Source organism: Podarcis tiliguerta (assembly GCF_965153285.1).
Source record: "Podarcis tiliguerta genome assembly, chromosome: 16".
Classification (NCBI taxonomy): domain Eukaryota; kingdom Metazoa; phylum Chordata; class Lepidosauria; order Squamata; family Lacertidae; genus Podarcis; species Podarcis tiliguerta.
Genome location: NC_139549.1, coordinates 41,115,396 through 41,142,674, shown reverse-complemented (window position 1 = coordinate 41,142,674; position 27,279 = coordinate 41,115,396). Strand labels below are relative to the sequence as shown.

The 27,279-nt window shown below is 41.9% G+C and overlaps 1 protein-coding gene across 2 annotated transcripts in view; it reads right to left on the bottom strand.

Moving 5' to 3' along the window:
- KNTC1 (kinetochore associated 1) overlaps window positions 1–27,279 on the bottom strand; it is a 78,010-nt gene that overhangs the window by 43,709 nt on the left and 7,022 nt on the right. The window contains exons 7-26 of one of the 2 annotated variants that reach the window (XM_083419017.1): window positions 25,907–25,941; window positions 25,139–25,249; window positions 22,785–22,878; window positions 20,832–20,884; window positions 19,827–19,939; window positions 19,138–19,195; window positions 18,944–19,042; window positions 18,671–18,714; window positions 18,511–18,576; window positions 17,172–17,247; window positions 16,737–16,862; window positions 16,082–16,171; window positions 15,468–15,533; window positions 14,692–14,753; window positions 12,889–13,000; window positions 12,359–12,502; window positions 10,415–10,471; window positions 10,233–10,334; window positions 9,852–9,965; window positions 4,414–4,557 (exon numbers count right to left, since the gene is read on the bottom strand). In XM_083419017.1, the coding sequence (XP_083275143.1) occupies window positions 4,414–4,557; window positions 9,852–9,965; window positions 10,233–10,334; window positions 10,415–10,471; window positions 12,359–12,502; window positions 12,889–13,000; window positions 14,692–14,753; window positions 15,468–15,533; window positions 16,082–16,171; window positions 16,737–16,862; window positions 17,172–17,247; window positions 18,511–18,576; window positions 18,671–18,714; window positions 18,944–19,042; window positions 19,138–19,195; window positions 19,827–19,939; window positions 20,832–20,884; window positions 22,785–22,878; window positions 25,139–25,249; window positions 25,907–25,941 (1,766 nt within the window). Of the gene's footprint in view, window positions 1–4,413; window positions 4,558–9,851; window positions 9,966–10,232; window positions 10,335–10,414; window positions 10,472–12,358; window positions 12,503–12,888; window positions 13,001–14,691; window positions 14,754–15,467; window positions 15,534–16,081; window positions 16,172–16,736; window positions 16,863–17,171; window positions 17,248–18,510; window positions 18,577–18,670; window positions 18,715–18,943; window positions 19,043–19,137; window positions 19,196–19,826; window positions 19,940–20,831; window positions 20,885–22,784; window positions 22,879–25,138; window positions 25,250–25,906; window positions 25,942–27,279 lie in introns of those variants that run through there. The other variant, XM_083419018.1, reaches the window with a different exon arrangement.

Sequence of the window (27,279 nt, the reverse complement as noted above, 5' to 3'; positions counted from 1 at the left end):
CAGTTTGGTGTCATCTGCAAATTTGATCAGGATGCCCTTGAGTCCATCCTCCAAGTCGTTGATAAAGATGTTGAATAAGACCGGGCCCAAGACAGAACCCTGTCACTCTTCTCCAGGATGAAGAGGAACCATTGATGAGCACCCTTTGGGTCCGGTCAGTCAGCCAGTTACAAATCCACTGAGTGGTAGCATAGTCAAGACCGCATTTTACCAGCTTCTTTACAAGAATATCATGGGGCACCTTGTCAAATGCCTTGCTGAAATCAAGGTAGGCTACATCCACTGCGTTCCCTTCATCTACCAGGCTTGTAATTCTGTCATAAAACAAGATCAGGTTAGTCTGAATAGACTTGAATGATGCCTTCCTACAGCAGATTAACAAACATTCAAAAAGGAGAGCTATAGTAGTCATGGGAGACATAAACTACCCCAATATCTCTTGGAACTGTAAGGTCCAATACATTTTTCAATTGCCTCAATGACAATTTCATTTCATGGAAGTAGCAACAAGGGGGTCATCTCTCCTGGACCTGTTCCTCACCACAGGGAGGAACTGATTGACAACGTAGAAGTACAGGGAATCTTGGGAGGAAGTGATCATGTCCTCTTGGGTTTCATGAGACAAAGGCAGAAATGTGCAGAAATACCACCTACACAGGATCTCGAAGAATTCAACAGGAAGGCAACACAGGAAAGGAATACAGGAAAGCCATATTCTAGTAATACAGGAAGGCAATACTCTACAGCAAGGGAAAGCTGAGTATAGCCAGACATGCACTCTGGACTTTAGGAAGGATAATTTCAAAATGCTTAAGGAACTACTGGTTGAAGTCCCACGGTTAGAAATTCTCAAAGCGAAGGGATTCCAAGGTGAATGGAAGCTTCTTAAAGGTGAAATATTGAAAGCACAAAGGCAGACAATTCCAAAAAGAAAGAAAAGTGGGAGGCGCCTAAAGAAACCAGTGTGTCTGCATAAGGAACTTACAGATGAGCTGAGTATGTAAGAATGGGCATTTATAAAAATGGAAGAAAGGAGAAATCAGTTGTCAACTGTTGAAGGAGGAAGTCAGGTGGGCAAAACCTCAGAATGAAATCAGGCTTGAAAGAGAGATTAAAAATAATAATGAAAGGTTTCTTTGGCTATTTCCAAGCAAGAGGAAGAACATGCAAGTAGTATGCCTCTTGAGAGAAGACAGAGAAATACTACTGGGTGACAGAGAGAAAGCGGAAATGCTTAACACAGACTTTGCCTCTGTCTTTCCCCCAAAGGAAAGCAGTGCCCAACCTGGTGGTAACGGAATAAACAATGCAAGGAGGGAGCTGCAGCCCAAGATAAGAAAAGAAGTAGTAGGGGAACACCTGGCTACTTTAAATGAATTCAGATCTCCAGGGCCTGATGAGCTGCACCCAAGGATGCTAAAGGAGCTTCCTGATGTACTCACAGAGCCTCTGTCTATGATCTTTGAGAATTCTTGGAGAACAGGGGAGGTCCCTGCAGACTGGAGGCGGGCAAGTCTTGTCCCCATTTTCAAAAAGGGGAGGGAAGAAGACCCAGGTAAGGAAGAGGGAAACTCCGGAAAGAACTTTGAAGGGCATATTTTAAAGGTCTAAGAGCCTAAATTTCCACATTTTACTTTGCTGCACATTTTGTGATTTTGACTCTCTGCTGGGGTTCTCTCACCAAAGAGCACTTGCCCCAAACTTGGATCTCCTTTATACCTATTTTTCCTAGAACCAACACTTTCCACTGTAAATAAAATGCCACCACAGTTTACAATACAAGGATTTAAACAATGCAATTATTACAAAACAAATTTAAAAAGAAACCAAGTACTAAACAGAGGGCTGTGTATTTGTTGAAGACTGTACTAGGGCTGGGTGATGGATGGTTTTCAGCATCATGATACATCAGCAGCTAAATACCACGGTATACTGATATATCACAATGTCTGAAATGTATCTGGCTGCTTAGGGGAGGAAGAAGCAGCCAGATAAATTGCCCAGCCCTTCAGATGAGCAAGCCCCCTTGCCATACCTCTCCAGCTCATGGAAGCCAAGGGGGTAGGGTTGATGGGGCTTCCTTAAACAGCTCAGCGGGAGGTAGGAAGGCTCCCAGTTGTGCAAGACCAACTGCTTAGGCAGCTCTGATTGGCTGCCTGGCTGCCTGTTTGCCTTCTCACAAGCAAGTGAGATAGCTGATCTCTTTCCTCCCTGTGGATCACTCGGGAGGAAAGAGACCAGCCACCCACCCCATTTGCTCACATGGAGACAAACATGCAGCCAGCCAGGCAGATAAGAGAGCAAGCAGTTTGTGCTGGCAATACAAGGCTCCGCAGGCAGGCAGACAAGCAGGCAAGAGTGAAATGTGTTGTGCTGGTGGTGTAATAGGAATTTTATGGTCTTAGATATATGGTAATGTTCATAAGTGTACCAACCAAGCACATACATAGATCAGCACAGGAAGGCCAACCTGGAACCATTTTGATTCCTAAACTGAGCAAATGTTTTCTCTGCAAGGTCAAACTGGAAAAGCCTCCCCATTGTCTTTTCCTTCACAAATCCTGTCTGTGTTTGAATAGGGTGTGAGCCTGTGACCTGGCCCAGGAACTAAGTATTTATCACTACAAAAGACTAGCCAGGCTACCCAGGAAATCCAATCAAGTAACCTGCCAGACAGGAGATAAACAAGGACAAGAGATAAACAACTCTTAAATTTCTGTTTAGACCACCTTTTCTATGATGTATGTATGATGTTTCTGGGGGTGGTCCTGATCTACAGGAGGGCAATTTCAAAAGTCTTTATAAGGCCTGGCACACCATTTTTCTGGGTCCTCCTCCTTTCCTGCCTGTGAGGGGAGCACCCTGTTGCAACAGATCAATAAAGATCAGGCTTCTTAGCTGCTTTGCTTCTCAATATTCTCTGGTTGGCCTCTGTTATTTTCTCCTACCAATAGGGAACCTATGTAAGGACTCTATATGGGCTCTTGGATACCCCATAAGGGAAAAGGGCATTTTTTTGTTTACAACAGTGGTGGCTGGGGAGCTGTGATGTATTGCCAGCTCAAAAAGTCTGAAATTGATATCAGGATCTGAATGTCATACTAGTTTCAGACACTAAATTGAAAAATCGCCCAGCTCTAGACTGCACAGGAAATTATTTACAGCTACAAGCCAATACAGTTAGGCTGTATAGACAGTCTTTCACTGGGTGTGTAGTGTGATAAGAATTTCAAGGTCTTAGATATGTAATAAATGTTAATAAACGTACCAAGCAAACACGTACATAAATATATAAACCACATGTCTGAAAACCCCACAGAAAAAAAGTCCTGAACAAATGGATCTCAATTATTTCTCTGCAAGGTCAAAGTGGGAAACCTCCCCATTGTCCCTTTCCTCACAAATCTTGTCTTAAGGGCACATTTAAGATATGAATAGTGTGTAAGCCTGTGACCTGGCTCAGAAACTAAGTATTTATCATTACAAAAGACTGGCCAGGCTCCCCAGGCAATCCAATCAAGTGACTCAGATTTCTGCTATAGACCACCCTTTCTGTGATGTATGTATGCTGTATGGAGGGGTGGTCTTGGACTCCAGGGAGGGAATTTAAAATGTCTATATAAGGGCAGGCACACTTTTGTTCTGGTGAGCGAGGACCTTGTTGCAACAGATCAATAAAGATCAGGCTTACTAGCTGCTTTGCTTCTCAATATTCTCTGGTTGGCCTCTGTTATTTTCTCCTACCAAAAGGAAACCTACGTAAGGACTCTATATGGCCTCTTGGATACCCCATAAGGGATAAAAGGGCAGATTTTTGTTGACAACAGAAGGAGGCTTCCAAATAGGGGACTTCCTCCTCTTTCTGCCACTACTCTGTTGCCTCCTGCACACCAAGCCATGAGGATTCTTCACTGTGGCAATCTCATTTAATCTCTTTATATTTTTCTCCATTTGCTTTAAGCTTCACAGTCAAGCAGGTATTTCGGCAAGACTTGCCCAGGTGAACTCCAGAGTAGACAACAAATCCTTTTCCAGGTCTGACACACATTATCACACTGTCTCAACCCAGCAACCTACACCCATGGAACTCCCAGGGCTACACAGGTGGAATAAATCACGGGAGAGCACTCTAAAGAGAAGTCTTGGAGTGCTTGCCCATACCAAGAAGCTACTCTTCCTTGAATCCAAACAGCATTGTCCCAAACAGAAAATTTAGAATACATCAGACTGGTGAGAAAAAAATGAAGTATTTAAATGCTGAATATTATGCAAATTAGCCTAGTTCTTTGTAAATTCATACTTTTCTACCTAAGAAAAGAAGCACCTGACTCCCTGTAGAGGGAAATAAAGTCTTTAGTTATTTAATACTCAGAAAAGATTTTGTATTGATCTTGAATAGAGAAAAGAGCATACCTTTATGTACTGCAATAGAATTTCATCTTTCTCTAGATTATGATGGTGCATGTATGGTTCAATATACTTCTCTAAGGTAGCTGGAATGAGTTCTGCTGCAAGTACTTTATCAAGCATACGAAACACAGTCCTATTTGCATTTTCCTATGAAACAAACAAAATAAAACAATAGAAGAACTAGCTATGTAGCAAGATGAGCAGAACGTAGAATTGATTGTGATACAATAACCCACCTTCTGCTCTAAAGCAGGGTTACCAAAATGTGGTCCGTGAGCTTCATTCAAATGGTCCACAGTGTGTCCACACTAAATATTGATTTTTAATTAATTGTTTAGGAACAACTGCTCAGAGGATTCATTATCACACAAAAGCCACCAACTCCATCCACCAACAGGTCCATTTGACTTTTATTTTAAAAACAAACTGGTCTTGCTGGTATCAGACCAAAGGCTCATCTAGGTCAGTACAGTGGTGCCCCGCAAGACGAATGCCTTGCAAGACGGAAAACCCGCTAGACGAAAGGGTTTTCCGTTTTGGAGGTGCTTGCGATTCCTGGGCATTTTTTTCCGCTCCCCACCCCCTTTTTCTAAGGCACTAAGCTGCTAATAGCCTTTTAGCAGCTAATCCGCTAATCCCTTAAGCCTTTAATAGCCGCTAATAGCGCTAATCCACTAATGGGCTTGCTTCACAAGACGAAAAAACCGCTAGACGAAAAGACTCACGGAACGGATTCTTTTCGTCTTGCGAGGCACCACTGTACATTGCTTCCAACAATGACAAGTCAAACACCCTGGGAAATTCACAAGTAGCACCTGACATACATACTATCTTCTCTTTTAACACCAGCTAATAGCCATCTTTAATGTCTAAACATTTCCAAAAGTGTATCAACAACCAAATGCAGGAACAAGAGAGTCTGCACAAGCTATAAGTCAAAGGGGAAGGTATTCTACAACCAGCAATATGGCTCAGGACAGCAGTACCTCAAGGACCCCATATAAATCTACCCATTCATCATCTGAGGTCTTTCTTCATGTGCCTCCTCCATGTGAGATCTGGAGGGTGACAAGCACAAGAGTGGGCCATTTCTGCAGTGGCCCCCTACTTGTGGAGGTTCATCTGGTGCCTACAACTTTAGGCAAAAATGTTCCTCCTCAATCACACCTTTGGCTGATTAACATACTACAGCCTTTTAAATACGTCTGTGCAAAGGGGTGTGTGTGTTATTATTTTGTTGTTTTTGTTTTAACTATTTATTTATGCTTTCGCCATGTATTTTTATCTTGTGAACTGACCTGAGATCTTGTGATAAAGCGAGGCATATGAATCTAATAAACAACAACAACAACAACCAGGGAGCTACTCTGAGTCACTGTGTAACAGACAGCTCCTGAGGAGGGCTGTGCAATAAATTGCCATATAGTTGAATACTGGTATTGAAATAACATTGTGATACGTGTTTCAACAAGATTTAGCTGGCTGCCTTATGATGAAATGGGAGCTTGGGTGCCGCGTGAGAATGATGGGGAGGCTGTTTTTCAGGAAGGAGTGCAAGCAAATGCGTGTCTACTCAACAAGCAAGCCCTACTGAATTCAATGGGGCTTACACCTGGGAAAGTAGAAGTACGTTTAATTCAGGCATGTCCAAAGTCCAGCCCCCGGGCCAAATCTGGCCCGCCGGTTGGTTTAATCTGGCCCCAGAGGCAGTTGTGTTCCGGGGTGGGAGCGTGGGCGGCGTTCCCACTGGGTGGTTATGCGGTGCGGCTTGCTCACCCGCCATGCAGCTCTTGGAACTGTAATAAAAATTTAAGGTCTATAAAATGTTCATAATTGTACCAACCAAGCACAAACATAGATATGTGGACCACATGTCTGGAGCAGCACAGGAAGACAGTCCTGAAACCATTTTGACTCCCAAACTGACCAAATGTTTTCTCTGCAAGGAGGGAGGGGGTGAGGGAACCTTCCCATTGTCTCAGGAATTGGGAAATCATCATCTCAAAGGAATGGCCAGACTACCAGGAAAGGCAATCAGATAAGGCATTATCAGATAACCTGGCAGACAGGAAAAACAACAACATTCAAATTTCTGTTATAGACCGCCTTTTCTGTGATGTAGGTATGATGTTTCTGGGGGTGGTCTTGAGCTCCAGGGCAGGGAATTTAAAATGTCTATAGAAGGGCTGGCACACCTTTGTTCTGGGTCCTCCTCTGTCCTCCTGCGTGTGAGGGGAGCACCCTGTTGCAACAGCTTTAATAAGGATCAGGCTTACGAGCTGCTTTGCTTCTCAATATTCTCTGGTTGGCCTGTTATTTTCTCCTACCAATAGGGAATCCATGTAAGGACTCTACGGGCTCTTGAATACCCCATAAGAAGAAGAAGAAGAAGAGTTTGGATTTGATATCCCGCCTTTCACTCCCCTTCAGGAGTCTCAAAGCGGCTAACAATCTCCTTTCCCTTCCTCCCCCACAACAAACACTCTGTGAGGTGAGTGGGGCTGAGAGACTTCAAAGAAATGTGACTGGCCCAAGGTCACCCAGCAGCTGCATGTGGAGGAGCGGGGAAGCGAACCTGGTTCCCCAGATTACATGACTGCCACTCTTAACCACTACACCACACTGGGAAAAAGGGCAGATTTTGTTTACAACAGAACCGCCCACCCATCAGATTGCGCATGCACCCTGCTCTCTATCCTGGCCGCTGGCCGGCTCGTGCAGGCGCCCTGCGTGCAGCTCACTCTCCCACCCACGGGCTCTTACAGCAGGCTCCCAGCGGGCTCTTGCAACGGCTCCCTCTCCCTCTTTGAAATCCTCTTGCAGCCGCTCTTGCCTGCCAATCTATCCCTCGGAGAGCAACAACTTTGTGGCAAAATCCTAAAAAAATGTCAACAACTTCAATCCTAAAAATCTGGCCCTCTTTGAAAAAAGTTTGGACACCCCTAGTTTAGTTGAACTCAGTGGAGCTTATTCCAGCACAGATTCCACTTAGACTTCTGAGTAGGGAAGCAGATGCAACTTGACCAGTGTGATAGGAATTTTATGGTATTAGATATATGGCAATGTTCATAACTGCACATACATAGATCAACACAGGAAGACCAACCTGGAACCATTTTGATTCCTAAACTGACCAAATCCCTTCTCTGCAAGGTTAAACAGGAAAAGCCTCCCCATTGTTTCTTTCCTCACAAGATATGTCTGTTTGAATAAGGTGTGAACCTGTGACCTGGCCCAGGAAATAAGTATTTTAGCACTACAAAAGAATGGTCAGGCACCCCAGACAATCCAATCAAGTAACTTGCCAGACAGGAGATAGTAGAGGTGAGAGGAGAAAAACAACATTTAAATTCCTGTGATGTATGCATGTACCTGAGGGGTGGTATTAGGTTACACCCCTTCTGTGATGTATGCATGTTTCTGGGGGTGGTCCTGATCTAGAGAATGGGATTTTCAAAAGTCTTTATAAGCTCTGGCACAGCAATTCTGGGGGGTCCTCTTCCTCTCCTGCGTGGGAGGGGAGTACCCTGTTGCAACAGATCAATAAAGATCAAGCTTACTAGCTGCTTTGCTTCTCAATATTCTCTGGTTGGCCTCTGTTATTTTCTCCTACCGAAAGGGAACCTATGTAAGGACTCTATATGGGCTCTTGGATACCCCATAAGGGAAAAGGGCATATTTTTATTTACAACACCAGTAAATCACTTAAACTACTCTTAAATTAGTTGAATATAAATTAGTTGAAAACGTATTAAATACAATACATGGACGTTTATTTAACATTTTTATTAAATCTACTACTTCCTTACATTTTAAGACCCTCCACCATCGCAGGAAGCCTCTTCAAGGCCCTCAGCTGCCGTGGGGAAGCACAGTTCACCCTCCACCGCTGTGGGGAGGTGTGGCGAGACCCTCTGCCCCTGGGGCAGGGAGGCCCAGCAAGGTCCTCAGCCATCGCAGATATATATCATGATATATAAGATACTGTGATATTCAGCTGGTGATATATTGTGATGTTGAAAACCAGATATCGCTCAGCCCTACTCCGGAAGTAGAACACCAAGGAAGATCTCCCTAGATCTCAACCTCCAGTCGGGACAATGGGAGCGGGAGCTCTCCTTCAAGTATTTTGGTTCCAATTCTTTCTTTTTTATTTTGACCCACCAGTAAATTGGGGGGCGGGCGCGGGCGGTGCTATGAAATCTGGCCTTTCTCCTCACCACCTTTTTATTTCACCATAATGTGTTTTTTGTTATGATTATGCTTGAGGTATTGATGTAATCTAAAGTAAAATTCAATAAAATATTAATAAAAACAACCATAGTTTGTCCGTTAATACATGACTACTTAAACCAGACTGTGCATTCAAAGCAGCCCACTCCATCTGTTCCAATTTTTTTCCTCACATTCACCCCCCCCCCTCTTTCAAGGAATGCATCGGCTCCCACAGGAGGAGAGCCATCAATTTGGATGGCTTTCAAAGAGGATTGGGCTAAATGGCTCCTAGCCAATTATGGCTCTGCTCTGCCGCCACAATCAGAGACAGGGATGCTTTAGAATACCAGCTGCCAGAAACCACAAGAGGGCAGAAAGCCCTTTTATCTAGTTCAGATCCTGCTTATGGGTTTCCTGCATGCTTCTGGTTGGCCCTTGTGAGAACAGGCTGCTGGTCTAGATGGGCCATTGGCCTGACCCAGCAGGCTCTTCCTATGTGACTATCAGATCATAGCCTCACAACAACCTTTGAGGTTGAATGGCTTAAAATCAGCCAGTGTATCTCATGAGAAGCAGTGATTCAGATTCCGGTTCCTTCATCTGAGTCCAATATTCTATCCACACTGGCTCTTCTAACGGCTTTTCAGAGATAATTCTTCTGGAGGCTGCAGCTGGTGCAGGACATGACAGCCAGGTTGCTTCCAAGGGCAAACTACCGCCAGCATGTAACACCTTGCTTGGGGAATTTGCACTGGCTTCCAGTCTGCTACCAACCCAAATTCAAGGGAGTGGTACTTGAGAGACCTCATTATCCCTTATACACTCAGTAAACCACTGCAGCCGATGGGAGAGTTTCTCCTGAAGTTCCAAAGATCTCAGAAGCCTGGGCACTCCACAGTAACTTGGAGCAGGCTTTTAGTGCAGCTGCCCATGTTCCACAGAATAGCATTTTGTTGAGATAAAACCCACTATCTGCACTTTCCAGAAACAGCTGAAGACATTTTTGTTCTGTCAGGTTTCCCCAGCTGGATCGTTAGGATTTTAGTCTTGTTTGGTATCTATTTGTTGTTTTTGTGTTTTTAATTATCTTACATGTAAATCATGACTCAGTGGCATAGAATCCCATTAATAAATTAAATGTAACAGTAGATCTTTCATTCTTTCTTTTTACCAAAACACACACACAGGCATCTACACAGAGGTTTAATGCCACAAATTTACTGTACCTTTTCAAAGTCGCAGAGGGCCAGCCTGCAGTTGTATTTCTTGTAGAGGTCCACCAAGCCCTGCAGAGCACTGACTAATTCTGCTAAACCACGTACCTCCTCACTATCATGGTCCTGAAACACAAAACAGTGACATTTCCCTGCATCAAAATTATCCTTCTGCACTTAGCAGAAACATAAAAAAGGAAAACTACTAAATTCTGGAAAATTGTGCGCTTTCAAAATTTTTCATTAATTAAAATAAATGCAATGGGGTAATTTGCCTAACAGGATAAATTAAGAATATGCTGCCCCTCCCTCAAATTCTAAACACATGTGCATCTGCACAAGTATAGGCTCACACTTTCTCAAACATGGGTTTCATGAAAGCAGAATCCTTACCAAAGAAACTCCATGCCAGGAAGATGCAGTTCTAATTTCACCTGGATCTTTGCTGATAAAAAACACCTGTGCCATTTCAAGTCCATTTTCTGGCCAGTTGGCCTGTTTTGAAAAATGAAACATTAGTGACATTTTTGGAGAGAGACAATATGCAGGGTTTTACAGGAGAATTACTACGTTACCTTGTCAATTAACTCAAGGTTTCGTGCTCTTTGTTCCAGCCACTTTGCTATTTTTTCCTGGAAGATAAGGATCAAACCGGATGAGAGAGAGTGACAGAGAGAGAGAGTGAGAGAGAGAGAGAGAGTGAGAGAGAATGAGAATATCATAAAACTGTAGAATTGGAAGAGACCATGAGCGTCATCTAGTCCATATACTAAATATATATATCCAGTGCTTTTACATGATGGTCCCTTACAGGAGAGAGCACTAGAACTTGTCATCAGGCCTTACTTAGCTACTATGGACATTGTATAAGAAAAGGTAGTTACCCACTTAGGTATAACAGGGCAGCCATCCTTTTCTCTATACAATTCCCTAGCAACAGGTCACACATTACGATGTACAGCTGCTACCTGGATCATTTAAAAAGGCATCTCACTCAGTGCTGTGCTTGCTAGCTGCTATAGGCAGCTTGAAAATGTAAAAAGATTTAAGAAAAAAATGTGCCCCTCAGACCACCTTACAAGTCATAACCTGTTAGATAAGCTGTAAGAAATTCATTGATACGCAGACAACTCCCAGTACCTATGTTCCAATCAAAGCACTGGTATGAGAACGGCAAATCAGGTAGTTTCACATCAAAATGCATAGTGAACAAAATAAACCCCTATCCCTAGCAGAGATGGATTACCCAGAGCCATGAGTTCAATTGCCTGAGCACCAAAACAGAAGTAGCTTTTCCACTCACACACCAGGTAAAAGCAAGGCACACAGAAGGGCAGGCCCAGATGACCATCGTAGCTTTCAAACTATTTTGTCTTGTGAAAAATGCATCTAGCACCAGGGTGAACAAAAAAGTATTATGTATTTTGATTTAGGTATCCACATCTGACCTCAACTTAGGGCATTAAAAAAAATGTACCATATTTTTCGCTCCATAAGACGCACTTTTTTCCTCCTAAAAAGTAAGGGGAAATGTGAGTGCATCTTATGGAGCAAATGGCGCTGCGCAGAGAGGGAGAGCTGCGCAGCACCCCTTCAGCAAAGCGGGAGGAGGAACGGAGCCCCTTCTGTTCCTCCTCCCGCTTCGCTGAAGGGGCGCTGCGCAGCTCTCCCTCTCTGCGCAGCACCTGTCCTGCGAAGCCAGAGGAGGAACAGAAGAGACTCCTTCTGTTCCTCCTCCAGCTTCGCAGCGACGCGCCTGTCCTGGAAGCTGGAGGAGAAACAGAAAGGTCTCCTATTCCTTCTCCAGCTTCGCTGAAGGGGCGCTGCGCAGAGAGGGAGAACAGCGCAGCGCCCCTTCAGCGACGCGCCTGTCCTGGCTTCTGCCTTAGCTGCACGCAGCCTCTTCGTGCAGGGGGAGCTTTCATCCCGCTGCCCTGAAGAGGCTTGGTACGGTTATCCCAGAAGCCAGAACAGCCACACGGTATCCCAGAAGCCAGGTGCCTCTTGCTGTTCTGGCTTCTGGGATTCAGAATAATTTTTCTTGTTTTCTTCCTCCCAAAACTAGGTGCGCCTTATTGTCTGGTGCGTCTTATGGAGCGAAAAATACGGTAATCCACTTTCAATTCACATTCTTTTCCACAATTTTATATGCTAAATTTAGTACTTTAAAAACCCAACAGGTATTAACTTTACTTCAATGTCCTTTAAATATTAAGAAGTATTTGGACAAATTTATTCTATCACAACTGTTGTGCAATCTCCACCTTTACCAGAGCTTAAAATTACCAGGGTTTAAAAATAAATAAATCAGTGCATCTGCCTATTCACCAATCTTCACTGAGATCTTATAAAGACAGAGGATGAGAAATCTCCCCCCACACACCCCTTAGGAACTGCATGCCAGTGTCAGGCAGACCCAGAGCACATTAAATTAGACCAAGGACAACATGTGGCTCCTGAGATGTGGGTTCTTCACCCATATTTTATAAGGATCCCCCTTGTCTCCCATTAGACCCTACCTGTCCTTTGGGTACAACACGCCTTACAAAAGGAATGATAACATCCTTAAACCACAGGCATAGTTCTTTGAGGGAAACTGTTGTAGGGATTGTATTAAGCAACTTGTCCAGCATTTCCACATTAAAGTCACCTTCGAAGTCTTCCTGGAGAAAAGGAAAGAGATTTTCACAACCATCAGACCAATAATTGTGGTAGTTAGTGAATGGCTTGTGATTATATGCAGCTGCTTTCTTAAATCACAGACTATCAGGTCCATGTGGCTCAGTATGGTCAACTCTGACAGCAGCTCTCTGAGGCATCAGAGGGTTTTGCCAGTCCTGCTACCTTTGTATCATACAAAGGGGATACAAGCCAATCTAATGGACGTGCGGTGGAGTCGTAAGAGCTCTTGAGGAGCTGCAGCCAAGATCAGGCAACGCATGTAGCAAGGTATCTCATAGATACTTCAGGAACACAAAACAGCAGTGGGGAGGAGTGTGGCAAGGACAGAGAATGGTGCTGACCACTGGAAATATCCAAAACCGTTTACCTGATGCCTTAGCCAGAGGTACTGGGCAGACATGAGATTTCCTCCTTTTATCTGGAAAAGGATGTCCCTGAAGAGGTCCTCACTGTTCAGAAATTCAAACCAAGCAGTTCCACTAGAACCACAAAAATTGAACATTGAACCATAGCCCAACAAAAACATAAATTACAAATACGAAAACAGAGGTGCAATTAAGATACAGAAGATTCTTCCTCCAAAAATGTGTTCAGCTTTGAACTTTGTAACCAACCGAAGGTTTTGGATTAGATAACACACACACAAAAAAAAGAAAAACCAAATTATCATGGTACTCTGCTGGCTGAGCCTTGCTTACAGATTCAAAACATGAATTATAAACACTTCCTGTCTGGCTGCACCCATTACACTTTTCATTACATTACAGTGGTACCTCGGGTTAAGAACTTAATTCATTCTGGAGGTCCGTTCTTAACCTGAAACTGTTCTTAACCTGAGGTACCACTTTAGCTAATGGGGCCTCCTGCTGCTGCTGCGCCGCCACCGTGCGATTTCTGTTCTCATCCTGAAGCAAGGTTCTTAACCCGAGGTACTATTTCTGGGTTAGGGGAGTCTGTAACCTGAAGCGTCTGTAACCTGAGGTACCACTGTACGCGTTTCCGTGCAGTTAATCAAGGATAATATGGGAGTAATTATCCTCCCAACCCCGCCCCCCAGGCTGGGGGGGGGGACAGCTCCACCCGCAGTTCATCCAATATCTGCTGCCCATCCAGAAGGAAGAGGGGGCAGGGGGCACTGGGTGCAATGCACCGCATGTTTTCGGCAACTCTCCAAAGCTGTCGCCATGAGCAGAGGACACCTGATTTTTTAAGATGAAATTTGGACTTAACAGGCATGCTCTGAACTAGGGGAGACAAAGTACTCTGCTAACTGATTCAGCCACTGATTTGACCTGGAGAAGGATTATCGTCGCAATTGGACTGGTATGTCAGAACAGAGGAGGGATGAGCCTCTATTATTCTTTTTGATATATTTTGCATCTGCTGTTTTATTTGGCAAATTCCCCTTGAAAGACTGACTGCCTGATTGTTTGAAAATGCAAGTGGAATTGAAAGAATATCTTGCTATCGTTATGGTTTAACTACAAAATTGACTGTGAAAATTTGACTAAGGTTTTGGCAAAGATTCTTAATGGAATGATAAAAGAATTTATGATGGGAGCAATGGTGTTCTTGTTGAAGCAGTAGCTCGTTAGCAACTGGAATGAGACCAAAGAAGGGAGGTTTGGATATATGCCTGGCGCTAATGGCGGAAGGCCAGTCTCCCTTTGTCTTGGCTGTGACGCACTGAGAATTGTCTGTGAAGGGTCGCCAAAGAGAATGTTGGATTACAACAGGAAGAGAAGGAAAAGAAAGAAGAAAAAACTGATTTCACACAGAACTACATAGGGAGGTTTACCTGACGCCTTCATGATATATTTTCAGAAGCCAGGTAAAAACCTTCCCCTTCAACCAGGCCTTTGGCTGATTAATATTCTACAGCCTTTTAAATGTGTCTGTGGGAAGGGGGGGTATTGTTTTGCTGTTTTGATCTACTTATTTACTTGTTTTTATCCTGTATTTTAACTGCCCTGAGATCTTAAGATTAAGTGGTACAGTATATAAATCTTAATAGGATTTTTAAAAATTCAGATCCCCATTATTTTTGTCTTCTATAGTCTTGCAAAATAGAAAAAAATTCTACTACAGTTAATATACATCATTCTAGAAAATGTTATAATTTACACATGCACAAACCCAAAATCAACACAAGAAAAAAAACAAGATAGACCTGAACATCTCTGATCCAAATGCTCCACAAAACGTAGTTAGCTTTGCTTGTGCCTTCATCACCTGGAGGGGAAAAAACCACTGATTTTTGACAAGAAAAATATTTGGATGCACATTTAACAAGAGATCTGCCAATAGACTGACAGATTCTTCAGAACTGCCAACTCAGTATTCCACTGTGCACAATTAGGTTAGAGGGTATCAGGGATGGGCTGAGCCTTTTTAGCCTTTTCTGGAATCTCCCCTGAAAATGCCACTTGCTCACATCTTGTGGCATTCTAAGCAGATCCTAGAGGGGCTTTTACTTTAATTCTGCCAAAAAAATTTTTATTGGGGAGGCATTTTTAAAATTATCACCTTTTACATATATCTCTCAAGTCACAAAAACAGCTAAAATATTTTGAATAGCACGTCACAAAAAACAGCTAAAATATTTTGAATAGCACAAAAATGACTGGAAAAACTTGATACAAAATGAACACCTAAGCCTTTTCATTCAGTTGGAAAATAGCTTTTATATGTTGCTATTCTTTACTGTGTTATTCATTAATTGTTTCATTACTATTCTCATTATAAACTACCTTGTGAAGGTCTGCCCTAAAAGGTAGAGCAGAAATGTATTAAAATAAATTTAAATGTTTCACTCCCTCACAGCCTCTATACACTTGCTAGAGGAGCCAAGCCAGAGTGTAGAGGCCAAGGTTCTCTTTCCAGTTCCTCATTTCACCCACATCCCAGTAATAATTTAAAGGTCCAGGATTGTTTGATTTTCATTACCTCAGTAAGAGATGCTGGGTCCCCAGTCAAGAAAGGAGCAACAGTTTTGTCACCTCTCTTCAGGATCTGAAATGGTAAGTGCTAAATTAACCTGCAGTCCAATGCAAACATTGTAACAAAAAAATCTACATGGGCAGCTGTAAACTAGGTTTGGTTCTGGATGTCGGTGATGGATATCTAGTGCTGGAGCAGGGCCTGCGCAAGAGAGCTCTAGAGGGAACTCAGTAAACAACCGTTAACCCAGCTTAGAATCTCCCTGCCAGCCCCTGCCCTTCTTGCTCATCTCCTGGGCCATTGTTCTCAGCTGCAGCTTTTGACTCTTTCGCCCAAAGAGACTTCATCCTACAGAGACATCTAGTGATAACTTCCCAGAGGCTTCCCACCAGATGCTCTGCCATCTTCACTCTTAAGGTTCGGGTGAGCGAAGAATCAGGGTTTGAGGCAAAGCCAGTAATGTGGCTGGAGAGGTTGTCAGCAACCCAGGTGACACTAGGTACTTTATACTGCTTTAGAACTGTAGCAGGTTCTTCCAGGCCCTCAGCTAAGCCCCTCCAAGATGGGTCTCCCAAGGCCCTAGTCGAGTAGGATGTGTGAAAGCACCTATCAAAACCTACCCTGCTTCTAGCATAGTTCAGCATTTCCCGAGCACTTTCATATATTGGCCATGGTGTATTTATGCAGTACTCAGTCACAAACTGGTTATCCTATTTAGAAGGAGAAACAATTAAAAACACAGAATAAACTTATCTTCTAAACAGCTTAAAATAAAAACTTATCACATACACCCATGTGCAAATTATCTTCTGCAAGAGAGCTACAGATACACATGCACAAGACACGCATAGAGTTTGGCTTCTCCATAGAAGGTGTAGCGGTATAGGCTCTGAACCTGGTAAGGGCTAATAAACTGCAGCTGAATCCTGGTCAGATGGAGGTCCTGTGGGTGAGAGGTACTTGGATCCAGAAAACAGGTGAATTGCCTTTATAGACAGAATTGCACACCCTCTGAAGGAACTGGAGCATAGTGTGGGAGTGCTCATGGATCCATCATTGATCACTGGAGGTTCTAGTTGTCTCTGTGACTATGAGTACCTTTTACCAGCTTTGGCTGAAATGCCTACAACAGCTCATTGAAAGGGATATCCTGGCTATCAGCAGCCTTGAGACTGGATTGCTGCAGTGCACTCTATGTAGTAGGTCGCTTAGATATTTTGTATATAAAGTGGTATAAAAATGCTTTTAAATAAATATAGTAGGATAAATCCATACCTTTATTTTATCCAGCGTTTCTTTAGCTTGAGCCACAAGTTCTAGCCAGGCTGACTGGCAATCTCCGGCAACAGACTCTGAAGCCAATCTCTCCAAAATAGAGCTCATTTTCACTTTGTAAACGTTCTGTTGTTTTTTAAACACACACATAACACATTATTTCCCCTTTGGGAAAAAAATCTTCTTTATTTTCAGAGTAGCAGGCTTGTCTAGTATTGTCAGAGAAAAATTTGCAGAACATTTGTTTATTCTTTACCAGTCCCCTTGCCTCCATTAACAATTTTGAAATTTACATTTAAAACCCCTGCTGCAGTGGGTAACTGGAATGAGTAGGCATAGAAGCTACCAGAGAGAGTTTCCTTGTCTACTTATTTCATTGTGCTTTTGCAGTTGGCAGTAAGTGATGAGGTACGATTTGCAGACAAAGTCCTTTACCTCAACATCCAGTCCAAACTGAACAGCAAAATTCTCAGCTTCAGTAAATTTGTGCTTGTGAAGTAAACGGCTCAGTCTAAAAAGGGGGAGAAAACGAAGTGCTGTTGCCTCCCATTTAAAAATGGTTACAGCCAGTTAAATCTATTCATCCAATTACTTACACTCACTTTATTTACATGATCACAACCTTGGGCCGGTGGGAGGGGGATAAATAAATAGAGTGGGAGAAACCCACTCTTCATTATACACCTTTAGGCACCAGGAGAAAATGTTCCTCTTCTCCCAGGCCTTTGGCTGATTGACATCCAATCCCTTTTTAAATGTGTTGCGGGAGGGGGATTATTGACTTGTTTTTGTTCTTAATTTTATTATGTATTTTTGGGGGGATGGGGCTTATATTGTAATTTTATGTTGTGAACCACCCTGAGATCTACAGGCACAGGCTGGTATACTAACTAAACTAACTATTTTCCCACCACCAATGCACTCAGCAAGGCTTCTCCACCACAGAAAAAGCCTTATAAGGAACGGTTCAGGGAGCAGGGATTGTCAAGCCAGGAAAAGAGGAGATACGACAGCAATCTTCAAATATGTAAAGGGCTGCCACAAGGAAGATGCAGCAAGCTAGTTTTCTCCTGCTCTGGAGGATAGGACACAAATTAATGGTTTCAAGTTATAAGAAAAAAGATTCTGACTTAACATCAGGAAGAACTTTCTGACAGTAGAACAGACTCCCTTGAAGGATGGCGGACCCTCTTTCCTTGGAGGTTTTTAAGCAGAGGTTGGATGGCCACCTGTGACAGATGCTTCAGTTGTGATTCCTCCATTGCAGGGAGTTGGACTAGATGACCCTAGGGGTTCCTTTCAGCTCTACAATTAAATAACTGAGGACTGCCTTACAGGACCACCACATAAGGAAATATGACCAAACCTCCCTCCTCACACTCTCTCCAGCAAGCAGCTGTGGTAGCTGAAATTATCTGACATTAAGACAAAAAAGAGGTGCTATCTATGCAATCATTTTAATGATCATTCTCTTAGATGTAAAGAAACTGATTTCAGAGGTTTCTTGGTCCAAAGCCCATCTCATTTACCTTTAGGGATTTCCATCTGGAGATAAGTTTCTCTTCCTATGTTCTTACTGGGAGAATGAGTCTGCAATTAACTCAATAGGACTTACTTCTGAGTGGACACTTATAGGATTGTAATGTTAAGTATATGTTTAACTCTTTCACTTTGAAGTTAATGAGGCTTATGACACACTTAACTTTGGCTCAGCCATATCACAAGTACCAAATTTTCTACATAAGCAGTAGTAGAAGTCAAAATATATGTATACCTGTTCTCAGGCAAGGCTTCAGTTAAGCATCTCAATACCAGAAGTGAGACTGGATGGTCTGATGCCCTAGAAATGAGTGTGTGGTTTAAAAAAGAGCTTTGATAACCATCAAAAATAAAGCAGCAGCTTTTTATTGTATTTTATTAAAATGCAAACTTACCTTTGGTTATTTTCACACATTCCTTCCAAAAAGTAAATTGTATCCTGCATGGGAAACAATATGTAGCATGTGCCTTAACTGTACAGGATGTCAAAGAAATAAGCAACTATCGGGCTTTTAGAAGACATCTGAAGGCAGACCTGTTTAGGGAAGCTTTTAATATCTGATGAATCACTGTACCAAATCCTACAATACTTAAACTCTGACTTGGATTTCTTTTTACATTCCCCCTCGTCAGCCTTACTTAGGATTGAAGAAAAGAGAAAAACATACCGTATTTATTCTGCTCTGAATCAATGAAGAAACATTAGTAGTTTCCAAAGAATAGAGCTGGTGCATAGTAGGCAGTGAAAACACCACGATGTTCCTCATCTACAGAGAAATAGTGCAATTAGGATAATCCTAAAGGATGCTGCCAAAATACAGGCACAATGTTTTGAAGCTTTTCTTTGATAGAAGACAATTACCTGTTTGCCATCATCAGGGTTTGTCAAAGCAACTAGCTTAAAACTGGCAATCCCCTGTCTTAACAAAAGAAGGGAAATGCATCAACTAATGACAAAACGTTATGAGCCATCACCATTTACATTTTATTTCAGCACTTTAGTTATTTATTACATTGGTATCTCACCTTTCCTACAAGGAGCTCAAAGTGGCATAAATGATTCTCACTCTCCCCATTGTATTCTGTGATGTAGGTTAGTCTGAGAGACAGTGACTGGTCCAAGGTCACCCAGTGAGCTTCACGGCTGAGTGGGAATTTGAACCCAGTTGGATACTCTAACCACTGCACCATGCTGGCTCCATCAGGAGGGGGCACCAAGTTGCCTATCCTTGCCATATGGGGACAAGAAACCTGTGGCCCTGCAATGATTATGGATTTCCAACACCCCTGTTTTTCAGCATGGAACATGGCTACTGGCCAGAGATGTAGTTCAATAACAACTGATTAGTCACACAACACAGCCCATTCCTATGGATGTCTGCTCAGAAATTAGGTGCTTCTTTGTTCCCAGGGGCTGGTTCTGAAGTCAGTGAATGCAAAGCTTCAAGAAAGTGGGGGCATCTGCTCTGGTAAGAGGCTAGGGGAGGAGCCATTGTGCTGTGGCACACCCTTTCATATTTCTCAGCAAGTATGCTATAATCCTGAATTTACCCCGCAGCTGCTGAAAAATCCGATTCTGAAATCAGAAGAAATTCTTCAATGTGAACAGAAGAACAGCTCCAAATTATGGTAAGAGTGCAAATATTCCACAAAGACAAACCATTCTACAAGAAAAAGAAAACAAAAGTGTCATTATGATGTAACTAATTAAGACCTATTACCTTTGACTATATGAACCATGAAGGTATACATTTCTAATACTTAGATCTTTCATACTATGAAACAAACATTTCTATATTGGTGGATAATTTGGCATGTTCATTAATCAGGGCTGTCAATGGCTTCTGTCCCTTCATCGTTTCCATTTTTTCTCCACAGTGCACATCTTCTCTCACATTGGTCCCACATGACAGGATGTGTTGCTAGTATGCAAAAACAGTCAAGAATCCCTAGGTATGCACCACCAGATGGTGGAGACTTCAGGCACTGATAGCCAGGTGCAAAATGTGCATGGCAAATTTTGAACACTGGAAATACTACTTGTGGACAAATTAACCATTTCACAAAAGCAGTATCAATCGGGGGGGGGGGGGGAGGCTCACACCTCGACATGGTATCCTTTTACTGACTTTGTTAAGACAATCGAACAAGGTTTCCACCCTCCATCAAGTCATGGAACCTTATCAAGAAACACTTTCATTTGACTGGCTTTCTTGAAACATCTAAAACTAAAACCATCAACTGCTATTTTTCCTTCTTTTCTGCTAAACTCTATATTCCTTGTATGGGTACGCTTTGTTAATTGAAATTAGAAATCGATTAAAAATATAAGTAGCCTTTATCTTAAACATTCTTAAAACATAACCAAAGTTTAAAATATTAATTAACCATTTAAATAAGAGCTCATCATGGTTATGAATGCCCCTGAATTCCACTAGTGGAAACAAATGTTTTCTTACTAATTGTCCATTTGCCAAATACTGAAACTATGGAACATAACCTTATCCAGGAGCAATCTGTAAAACTGGGCAACAAATAAATCAAAATAGCACTTGCCTCATTATCCAAGACAAACAATAATTCATCTACAACCTGAAGCATTTTTGCAGCTGTAAAAAATGTAAAAAGGAAAAAAGGATGGAAGTTTGTTAATTTCTTGCTTTAAAAAGTTGTATTTGAAACAGAAACTGTAAAATAGGGGTGTGGAACCTGTGGCCCTCCAGATATTACAGGACTCCAATACAGCCCTAGCCAGTAGGGCCAGCAGTCAGGGAAGTTTTTTAATGTTTAATATTTTATTATGTTTTATATATGTTCAAAGCTGCCCAGAGTGGCTGGGGCAACCCAGTCAGATGTGTGAGGTACAAATAATAAAATGATGATGGCATTGGCAATGATGAGGATAGTAGCTGCAGTCCAGCAGCATCTGGAGAGTCACAGGGTTCCCCATCCCGACAGTAAAACACCTGAACAGAAACTCTAGGGTCCTGAGGCCCTGAGTGTTGCCCTGGGGATTTACCCTGGGGATTTAAGATGACCATCTAGGAAACAGGGTCAAAGCTAATAAAGATTTCAAGAGACAAATGTACCTAGCTGCCATAACCTGAGACCCATAACTTGGGACAGATGTCAAGACCCTCAGCTCAACACAGCACAGCATGCACCTATGCTCACATTCTCTATCGCAGTACATGTTTCTCAAACACAACTGACCTCACTAAGCTTGCCAAATGCTAAGTCTGTATAAGCACATTCTCACAGCCACAACTACAATGTATCTGTGCCATTGTCTTCTATTGGAAATGTACTGGAAAGATAGGCATCTCTCTCTTTCCACACATGTAATGCTCATTAAATCCCAAAGCCAGAGATGTCCAGTATCAATCAGATAATCTGTCAATTGAGTAAATGAAGGATTTACACTGTAGAGTAATCGAATCATAGAGTTGGAAGTTTAAGCATTTTCTCCCTGCATCCCCACCTGAGAATATTTCTGTCTTTTTCCTAGCAAGCAGGGCCTCTTGTTTTCTTATCAGCTTAGCAAAGCACACCAAGAGCTCATTGCCCTTCGCAGACTAGAAACTTCAAAGGCATTTGTATGAGACAGAAGAATAGTGAATCTATAAACTTTGCTCAGAACTATCTGTTGCCACTGTATTGCTGGTAGATAGGAGCATAATTTTTGTAAACTAATCAAGCTGTTCATGTTCTGTTATCCAATTGTATTGCTGAAAAGAATCGATCACAAATTAATCGTGTAAAGCAAAAGCTATAAAGAGGTTTTGAAATGTATGCTTCAGAGTCCATAATTCCTCTGGATCATTTATTCTTACAACAGTCTGCAATAAATCTGAACCCTTTCCAAGATGCTGCTTGCCTTTATTTGGCTAAAAAGCACTGGCTATTTCCAGACCCCCTTTGTAGGGTAACACACTTAGGCAGGCATAACCAGCTGCACAAATATAAGATGGAGGACACCTGGATTGTCAATAGTACATGTGAAAATATCAGGTCTCTAGGTGGTTGCTTGCAAGTAAACAGCCAGGACTCCAACCTGTCTTTTCCAGGTTTTATTTAGTGCAACTATGTACAGTTCAGAAATCCAAAGTTCATGTCTGTGTCAGTCACTTGCAGGTTCCAGGAGTGGCTTTTCCCGCCCCCCCCCCCCCCAGCATAAGAACTTAGAAAAAGACCTAAAGGTCTTAGTAGACTACAAGCTGAACATGAGTCAACAGTGTGATGCAGCAGCAAAAAGGCTAATGCTCTTCTAGACTGCATCAACAGAAGTATAGTGTCTAGATCAAGGGAAATCATAGTATTGCTCTATTCCACCTTGGTCAGATCACACTTGAACTGCTGTGTCCAGTTCTGGGCAGCACAGTTTAAAAAGGATATTGACAAGCTGGAAGAGTATGGAAACAAAGGCTTTTAAATAAATACCAAAGGTCATGGGAAACAAAGTCTTTGAAAAAAAGAGTTCTTTAGGATGCCTATGCCTGGAAAACATACCTTCAATCAAACTTGAATCAGCAACACTTTGAATGCTTATCTGCCTTTTGTTAGGATTCACCTCCCACACAGACATCACAGAGTCACCTGTACCCTTTTAAGAAAAGTATTTGTATCAGAAACCTGGATTCTGTTTCACAACAGACCTAATCAGTGATTCTCAAGATATTTAGTTCTTATGAAAATCATTATAGGCACAAAGATTTTAAAATTGTAATAGCAAGTTGGAACCCTCTCCCACCCCAATTTCTGGGCTCAGCATCACATTTTTGGAAGACTCTGGGCCACCAGTTGCTGGTGGATTTTTCCAGTGCTGCTTTGAATTGCAACTGCTACACACATTGCAAAATCCTTCTGGGCCATCTAGAGGAGTTGGGAGCTGGGGGCCCTGTTATGCAGTGATTCTGCTCCTTCCTCCCAGGCCATATCCAGAAAGCTGTGTTGGGGGATGAGTGTTCAGACCCCTGGGCTCTCACTTGCAGGGTGCCTCAGGGCTTAATCTTCTCCCCCATGTTTTCAACATGAATATGAAGCTGCTGAGAAAGATCATTGGAGGATTGGGCTGGGTGTTCACCATTATGCAGATGATACCCAGCTCTACATCTCTTTTAAATCAGAACCAGTGAATGCAGTAAAGGTCCTATGTGAGTGGCTGGAAGCTAACTGATTGAAGTTGAATCCTGACAAGACAGAAGTATTGTTTTGGGGGGACGGGGTGGGCAGGTATGGAGGTCTCCATGATCCACTAGTATGATCCACTAGTATGTATATTTCATTGATAATTATTCACTGATGAAGACTTTATTCCGAAACAGTTGAACTATTCTGGATGCACTGTCTTGCAGTTACTTGTATATTTTGTGAGATGTGTTGTATGGTATATATATTGTTTTGAAGTGGCTTATTTGTATATTTTGAATGACATCATACCAATTATATATTTACTAACAGTTATTAGCCAGCGTGTTGCATTTGCTTTTGTAGACTGTTACAGGGAACCAGGCAGAGGGCCTTCTCGGTAGTGGCGCCAGCCATGTGGAAAATCCTCCCATCAGTTGTCAAGGAAATAAACAACTATCTGTCTTTTAGAAGGCATCTGAAGGCAGCCCTGTTAGGGAAGTTTTTAATGTCTGATACTTTATCGTATTTTTAATATTTTGTTGGAAGCCGCCCAGAGTGGCTGGGGAAACCCAACCAGATGGGTGGTATAAATAATAAAATTATTACTACTATTAAAATCCCCTTTATGGAGAAGGTGCTTGGAGCCCAGCTGTAACCTGCATGTAGATCACTGCACATATCACATTAATATATCAGCACATTAATGGGTTGTCGTCGTCGTACCCCGAGGATAAAAATGCCAGGAAGCTGAAATTAGCACTTCCAGTGCCCATACATCCGAACAGGAACTAGACATTACTTCCATGCCCCTGCTCGCCAGACCTATGTAGTGTTATAAGAAAAACTGCTCTTTTTCCCTAAGGGGTACCCAAGAGCCTGTACAGAGTCCTTATGTAGGTTCCCTATCGATAGGAGAAAATAACAGAGGCCAACCAGAGTATTAAGAAGCAAGGCAGCTAGTAAGCCTGATCTTTATTAAACTGTTGCAACAGGGTCCTCCCTCACCACATGCAGGAGGAAGAGGAACCCAGAACAATGGTGTGCAAGCCCTTATATAGACTTTTTGAAATTGCCACCCTGCAAGCCTAAGACCACCCCCCAATACATCATACATACATCACAGAAGGAGCAGCCTACAGCAGAAGCCAGGATACCAGTAATGGTCACTGATTGATTGATAATGGTCTCTGATTGCATTACCTGGGCAGTCTGGCTGCTCTTTTCAAACACAGATACACCCTTAAGACAGGATTTGTGAGCAAAGAGACAATGGGGTTTTCCACATTTGCCTCCCTTGCTGCAGAGGAATATTTGAGGTCATTGGGAAAGTCAAAAAGGCTTCAGGACTGCTTTCCTGCACTGTTCCAGACATGTGGTTTATATATTTATTTATGTGTTTATGTGCCTTGTAAGTTTATGAACATTTAATTTATATATTTGAGACCTTAAATTCTTATAACACTAGGGATATTCAACCATGATGTTGCCCGTCTCTGCAACAGCTAGCAATGAAGTGGCTGGGAAAAGGAAACATGACACATTTTGTGGCCTTAGACATATGAAGACAAAAAGAGCAAAACACACCTGGGTACAAAACCTCTCAACAGAGAGATGGGAACACATAAGAGGGACTACAGAAGCCAAATATTTTGCACACATCCTGAAGTCAGCACAAATTGCTGCAGATAAACCCACAGGAAGTTCACAGACAAAGGTATTCAAATAATACTTACCCCTGTTATCAAAGTGATCTTGTTAGTTGTGTGCTTAGTTGTGCAAGTCAGGCAGCCAATTGTGTGATAGTCTTTTGTAGAAATAAAACATGTTTCCACCTGCCCTTGTAACTGTAAGGTAGACAAATAGCCACTCACAGATTTTACTTTTTGTTAAAGTGGTAGAAATAACTCACAATCGCAAGAGAAATGATACATTAATTTGGAGGAGTAACTTGATTAAAAAAACCTAATGAGTTATTTAGCCAAGTAGTTTTATCAATTACATTTCAGATATTTGGATATGGATAAAAATAGCATTTCTAAAGGAATAAGCATGCTTGCTTTATTTATTAATAAGGTGATGCACGCATGTGTTGCAGCAGGCATCATCTTAGAAGAGGCATTCCCTCCTGCCCATGAGAGAAGTTGGTGCTTTCATATAGGGCATACTTTTCCATCAGGGTCAGAGATATCAGCCTTGAATCTGGCAGCTATCCTTATAAGAATGTTAGCAAAGCTCTATGAAATCTCTTCAGCTTCCTGATGCACAAAGTTATTTGCATCGTCCTGTTCCTGAGGTAAGTGGAAAGGATAACTTACTCTGCTTAATCTCCATCACAGAAGAGCAATGGATTACAAATGTGATATATTAATTCATTTTTAATGTGGCAATTAACATTTTGCATCCCTAGTAGATCCGCGCACACACGCAGTACTATGAATCACAACCAAACTATTTCAAAAACCAAAACACAATATATAAGATATATGAATGCTCCCACTTACCTTCTTTGCAGAATTGAAGTCCAGCTTGTCAACTGCTGCATAAACATAAAATGTGTGTTGAGAAAAGCAACATTACATATCTATTTTTTAAAAGTATTTTCTATTGGGCTGTTGTAGTCACAGATTCAGAAGGCAGATTTGATTTCTGTAAACTTTTTACTGATCACACATTTATTAGCCTGGCCTCTTTTTTTTTAATGTATACTTCAGGAAATTTGCAGTTGCAGTAGCTTACTACAATAACTTATAGTATACAAACATAAAGAAAGAGTCTTGGAAGCAGTTTAAGACTAACAGATTAGTGTAATTTAAGCTTCCATGGACTAGTGTCTGTGCATCAATGAAATCTAATACCATGATATATCAGTCTTTGGAAAAGTCTACAGTTACAAATGGGATCCGTTCCGGAGCCCCGGCTGTATCAAATATTGATACTGTTATTTAAAATAAAGATAGACAATAACATTCAGTTTTTGAAAATCTGCATGATCAAGAATATAAAACAAAACACTTTGGATAGATATATGTTGAACAAAGAAAGAAAAATATTGTCATAAATACTAGATTTAGAACAGATCAAAGGCAAAATCCACCACTACCACCATCACAGATCAGTTCATACAATCCAGACTAGAGCATGGCACAAGTATGCTTACGGCAGGTAGCTCCAGATGACTCAGTGGCCACATTCACATGCAAAATTAATCCACAATTTAAAACTACATGCAAGAGTTGAAACAAAACTGAACAACCCACCTGCACACACCTCCCTCTGTCTCTCTCTCTCTCTCTCTCTCTCACACACACACACAATTCTCCTCTGAAAAGATTGTGAGGATTTGGTAGCATTTAATTTCAATTTCACAAAATCCCAAATTATAATTGTGAAGAAACCAAAAATCTCAGTTTACAACAAACTCTGGTTAGTTTCAAAATAAGCCAACATCAAGCCATGGATTATGAAGACAAATTGTTAAACTGACCAGTTAGTTGCAAACTACAATCTCTGGTTAATACACCCCAACAAGCTGTGATACTGTGAAAGTAACACTAAATGTTCCTGAAGTCCTGCTCAAGGTCATGTGAAAAGTGTTATGTACTGAAGTTCTCACCCTGGGCCAGCAGGGGGATACGTAGATAGTTATGCAAATGAAGGAACGAAAGTGACGTTCAGTGATTGGATAGTTTTAGAAAATGGCAACAGTTACATTGTTCTGGAGCTCTATATAAGCAGGCTGACTGAGCCCCTCAGCTTTGTTCTGTTTTGACATCTGAATAAATAAGAGCTGTTTGAAGAATCACGGTGTCGTCTGCTATGTTCACCCACAACTTAACAAAAAGTATCCTGCATTCATTTATAAATATTACAATTG